Below are 6,000 nucleotides of genomic sequence, written 5' to 3' on the forward strand. Positions count from 1 at the left end.
ACACATTGAACTCCAATATAACAACCGAACCATAAAACGCAGTATTAATTAAAACTGCAGTGTTAAGAAAAAGCAAAAATAAATTTATCACAAGCCTTGTGACAGACAGAACAAATATGTGTTCTTTGTCACCCTGCATAAAGTATATTAATAACCACCGCCAACGACACCTTTCCCTGCATCAATGGAACATGGCTCAGATCCACTCGATATCAATGTGAAAACCTCTTGTACCTCTAGTAACAGTTTGCAATGCAATGGAAAATTGGAAGAGCTAAACAAAAGAACCCATGTGGCGCAAATATGACGTACTTGTCAACATTCCCAATGAGCCGTGGCTGGTATTCCTAAAGTCAAACCACAAAACGGCATGAGTCAATGCTTCATATTATCAAATGCATAGCTGATAGCAAATAAACAGAATAGAAGTTATCACACTTAAAAGTTTCATCTTGTGGACTGCTTGCTTGGCCGAACACACATGACTAAAGGGGAAGTATACAATGGAGCACAGAGAATCTGGGGTCAGTTTGAGGCGAACAGAGAGAACCTGTTAAACTGTCATCCTTGAGTCAGAGATCTACCTAACCCTGGGTGAAAGGGAGTATTTGGTACACTCCTGCACAAGAAGCTATCATTAGCGAGGTTACACATCTATCAGTTCATAGAAAGGCCACTCATTAAAATGTCTATGTTCTGTTGGTTTATGGATTTTGGTGCTTGTACCAAAGGACCACTTGGAGGGGTGTCCATGGGATGTGGTATTCAAATCAAAAAGGGAGCGTTTTACTAATATGTCCCTTGAATTCGCAAGTACTTTCAATAAAAAGCTTGACAGGGGCTGCAGAGGTCAGGTGTCAGTCGAGAAGGGCACACAAAGTGGCTTCATGAAAATTGCACCCCCTGCTCACAGTAAAAGACAATCTTCCTGTGTTTGAGCCTTTGTTCAAAGTGACCCAGCAAATATCTCTGACAGTAGCCCAAGATGCAACATTCTGGATATGGTAGATTATCGGGAGACAAACATCCATTTCATATGTACAGATAAATTAATTAACAAAAAAAAATCAGTATCAAACAGGTTCAAAGTCAATGATTAAAAATACAGTAAAGTCTCGTTATATCGATATCGGATATATCGATAGTCCCGGTTATATCGATATTATTTCTATGCACGCACGGAGAAAATTACATGCAAACAGGGTCGGATATATCGATAGTCCTGGTTATATCGATATTTTTTCGGACTTCCTTGAATATCGATATAACGAGACTTTACTGTAACATAATTATTTATAGTTAACAATAATTAATGTGGGAAGAAATAACATTAATGCATTTGAAAATGAATTTATCAGTGTTCATAGGAATGCGCTTGGTGTAAATGGGTTAACATTTATTCTGAAAGAAATGTACACAGGTCAGGTCACAACTCTGGTACAAGATTGAAATGATTTGTCTCGGTCTCTCACATTTTTAAAATATATTTTCATACATGACAAAAACCTGCCATTTGTATGTCATATCCATAAAAGCAGTGAATGAGGGATTTAAAGCAGCCCGATTCGTGACATTTATATTAAGTTCATTTAATTCCCCCGGAGGACATAAAATTCTGGATCTAACAGATTCAAGCCGTTAAAACTATTTGAGTGTCACTCTCTTGTTCACCAGTGAGTAAATTCCTCCATGCCACTTCAACCTCTTCAGCCATAGGATAGCAACAAACAAAATATTCAACACAATTAACTGTCAACGGTTCATACATTTCTGAGTTTAATCCAATTTGATCATTTTTGTGATGACTTCAAAAACTCCTGTATGCACACCACTTACCATGAAAACCTAGATTGTAGGCAGCAGTAAGAAGAGTTTTTGTAGTAATGTTGAAGTGGTTAATAAATAGGCACCACAATGACAACAATTCTGCAGTATTTCCGTTTAATGGACAAAGCCCCCCCCAAAAAACAGCAGAAAGATCAACATAAATAAAGTATTTAAAAGCACTCAGTTTTCAAAATTAGATGCGTTTTGACTCCAGTTTGAATGCACTGCACTTATGCAACTAATATGGAAGTGTTTTTTTTTACATTCAGAATTATATACATCATAGTTTAAGAGTCCATATTTGATATTAATCAGTCTACAAGTAAATATAAATATTGCTTCCATTAGACCTATTCAGCTGAATACACCTTTGTTGGTCCTTAATGGAAAGAACTTGAATGAGAAATGGTCACCATTTCTCAGTTCCTGGTGGTCAAATGTCTCTCTCTGCTGGCCAAATTGTGTACTCGTGTGCCAATTTTGGTTTTCTCCACAAGACAGTATAAATGCTGTGCAACATAGTGAGGTTGGGTAAAAATTGGTAATCAGTTTGAAATCTGATTTCAGTTTTTACCCACACGGATGTGTGGGTTTAGAAGAGGATCTAAATTTGGATCCGAACCAGCTGAGGCACGTCCGAGTTTAGCCATTATGATAATCAAAGTAAAGAATCCCAGCCCACCAACTAAAAGGAACATGAAGACCCGCTGTTTCCAGGTCAGAGATCCCCGTTTTGAGCCTGTACAGTTCCTGAAAGACAACCAACCCAGAGTTCTTTGTACATTAAATACAATACATTAAAATGATAGCAAATGCGTTATTACGGAACTTACTTGAGAATTCGTGCAAACCAGCTCAATGTTGGTCGTCGTCTGTACTTGTCATCATCAAAGTCTATCTGTGTGACAGAGCTGTTGTCCCTCGTGTCATAGATCTTTCTTGGCGATGACCCTGAAGAACATTTTGTATTAATTGCCAATCAAAAGTACCACAGGATTAAGATAATTTAAAAAACTGCTACTCAGTGAGACATTGGTTGCATCCTCAGATGCATAATTATAAACAGACCCCTTGCAAGAAGTGCTGTCAGACTATTGAATAGATGGCCTTGAAAACCTGGCTCATTCCCACTCACCCATATGTAATATGCCTATAAAGTATCTGTATTTTATATTTATATACTTTTTGTCTTGTACTTTCTCCCTTTTATAATGTTGCTGCTGTAAATTGGGAATTTCTAAATTGTAAGGCAAATAAAGGTTTTCTTATTTTATAAAGGAAGGTTGCTAACACACAAGTCGTACTGAATGAAACATAACCTAATTGGTGAAGAAAAGGAAAAACACAAGGCCAATAGTCTTTTTTTTCTCTCTCTTTACCTGCGTGTATCGTAATTGAGTCGCACGTAGTGGCTTCTGGAAAGTTGACGACTGAGTGATCTTGGCTATGTGAATCCCCATTCTTATGCGGAAGCCCAAAGTTGTCCTCTGCTGTGGATGAAACAGGTGCTTGGCTGAGGCTGGCATTGTGGGAGTGGCTGTGGTAAATGTGACTTTGCTCTTGTGCTGTAACCACAAGGAAAGAAAAGGAGTGAACCAATCAGGAAATTAAAAATGCAAATACAAAGTGGTGAACATTTGGACTCACCATCAAATGAGGACCAGTCAGTGTAGTCTGTCACATCATTTGCTGTAACCTCTTGAAGGATTTCGACTGGCTCATCAACCTAATTTTGATCACAAAAATATACAAATATACTGTATTGTGGAGATATGAGATGCACACAGGTATCAGTTGAGAAAGGTAATTTCTACTCAATTGAGTCAAACCATAACTACAATGTTGCTATAGATGAAAATTTGTTTGCCACTCCTGATTTAGCCTTCAGTTAACCTGACAAGCATGTTTTCGTACTGTGGGAGAATCCGATGCAATGAACGGTGAAAACATGCAGTCTCTCTACACATGAAAGCATGAGACTGGACTCCGCGGTAGACATGTGCAATAAACACTTTTGAAATGATACGGAAATGGTTTCAAACACATGAATTGATTGATTGATTGATTACCCACCTCAATGTGATGCAGTATATTTGTATACTGCTGGAAGTCAAAATGTAGTTTTACCACGATTGTACAGGATCGCATTTGAAAGTTTAGAAGGTATGCTTAATGGAGTGACTCATGAAGGGTATACAAATAAAAACTCAATATCTCATTCTCATTTAAATTACTGTACAGTACTCTGTAGGTCCGAGTCCTTACCAGTGGCAACCCCAAACCCGCTCTAGCCCAGTTAACAGAAGACAGCTGCTCTTTCAGCACATCAGCAATCGGGCTGGCCAGATTGGAAGGGGGAAACACTGGACCCTGACAGCTGGGACATTGGTAACCCGCTGGCGCCGTATGGAGGGGCAGGCGGGATGCCAAGTTGTTAAGACAGGCCCAGTGAAAAACATCTGAGGCGGAAGAAGGAAAATCAACAGTGACTCAATTAAATTGAACATAGCAACATGAATGATGTTTTGGGTCAGTGCAATACAATGTAAAAAGCTAGATATGAATGAGTAGTATCATATTTCATTCCCACATCATTGCTTTTGTTTTACACATCTCAATAGGTCTGCTACTGATGTAGATTGAGAGGACAGAAATTTCACCATAGCAGATAAGTCTGACGGTGTCTTCAGCAATCAGTGGATTATTGCACAGAGGACAGTTTGGGTTATAATCACTGTCCTGAAGCCACTGCAGATATGACTGTACAATGCACTGAAAGGAACACAGAAAAAAACATTATTTCGATTATGAATATGGAAATGTTTATGCATCCCTTTTCTTCTTTCACTGACCTTGTTGTGGTTGGAGACCAGGCAATGCTCGCATACATTTACACGATGCTCAAAGCAAAATAAATTGGTCACCTTTCTCTTTGGACATTTGCAGAGACCCATAGCCCCCTGTGAAGAAAACAAAAATGGCATTTCCCCCTGACCAACATACAGGGAACAAGGTAACTAACTCTGCACTGTTATTGACATTTGGTGCTACTTTATTGTGTCATGCTGCAGCATGACTCAATCTAATATTCAAAGCAAAATATTATTTTAACTCACCATTTTGCTCTTTTACACAACTACCGAGACGGTTATCATAGGCCACATTGCCTAACTTCAATTTTATCATACATTTTAGTAACTGCAAAACTTTACTTAAGTCTTAGGTTATCAATCGGTTCCTGCATATTAATAAAACGGTCACAACGCCTAGCATTCGCCAGCGTTTACTTGTCTTATTTTTAAATGTATCCAACATGTCAACGTGACAGATAGGCATTGGCTCCTCAATGTCTGCTTAGCATGCTAAATATGCTAACGATAGAGCAACAGCAAGCCAGACATTAATCGTCAATGGCATCCTTACCTGTAACAGAGACTTCAATCAAGTCCCAGTGGCTTTAGGGAACGTTGAGAGGGTGACATTCACCCTATTTTATGTGGAAATTTGAAAGAACGAATGATGCTAGGAAGCTGTCATGAATACACTTCCTACTTCTGTTTTTGTGCCACGTCTCTTCCGCTTTGCAGACGCTTCTTTTTTGGCATGTCTGAAGAACGGGCGCCACCTCCTGCCGTGGACTATACAGTGCGTCAAGTGACGGGTTTGTTTTTCTCCAAAAGGTAATGTAAGATAATTTCTCGAGATATTGGGCGCAAATGCTGAAGAGCTGAAGCCGCACTGAAATGCTGTGGCATTAAGTGAATTGTTTCATTGCGCAAAATGCAGTATGTTAAATATCTAAAATGGGGATTTTTTTGGAATGTGGTATGGAATTTGCAAAATATTTCCCAAGATGTAGCAAATGAGGCAAAACGAAATCAGGCCACTCCCAGTAAGCAGGTGAATGGATATCATCTGGTTTGTGTATGTGAAGAAAGTGGCTTGACAGTTTTAGAATGTGAGTAATGAAAAATATTCACCATACTTATTTACGTCTGTGAAAGCTCTCAGCCGTACAGGAATGGTCCATCGATGAAAAGGTTTCTTCAGCCGTCATCTGTACTTCTTTGAAGGTGTCGGACGTTTTGCTTCTCATCCAAGAAGCTTCCTCAGCTAACTATTTTTTTTCTGGTAGCACTGGCCCTATATACAGAGGTGTAGGTGCCTGTCCCC

At 39.1% G+C, this 6,000-nt stretch overlaps 1 protein-coding gene across 1 annotated transcript; it reads right to left on the reverse strand.

Moving 5' to 3' along the window:
* Positions 1-1,469: 1,469 nt before the first annotated feature.
* On the reverse strand, positions 1,470-5,390 carry zfpl1 (zinc finger protein-like 1). Its single transcript, XM_089017059.1, has 8 exons — positions 5,251-5,390; positions 4,680-4,787; positions 4,488-4,599; positions 4,093-4,286; positions 3,475-3,553; positions 3,207-3,392; positions 2,661-2,778; positions 1,470-2,577 (listed from the first exon to the last, which is right to left on the reverse strand). The coding sequence occupies exons 2-8, from the start codon at positions 4,779-4,781 to the stop codon at positions 2,391-2,393; spliced, it is 978 nt and encodes a 325-aa protein (XP_088873185.1). The 5' UTR covers positions 4,782-4,787; positions 5,251-5,390; the 3' UTR covers positions 1,470-2,390.
* Positions 5,391-6,000: the final 610 nt, after the last annotated feature.

Source organism: Hippocampus bargibanti, linkage group LG16 (assembly GCF_051943395.1).
Source record: "Hippocampus bargibanti isolate YZ-2025 linkage group LG16, ASM5194339v1, whole genome shotgun sequence".
In the NCBI taxonomy this organism is placed as follows: domain Eukaryota; kingdom Metazoa; phylum Chordata; class Actinopteri; order Syngnathiformes; family Syngnathidae; genus Hippocampus; species Hippocampus bargibanti.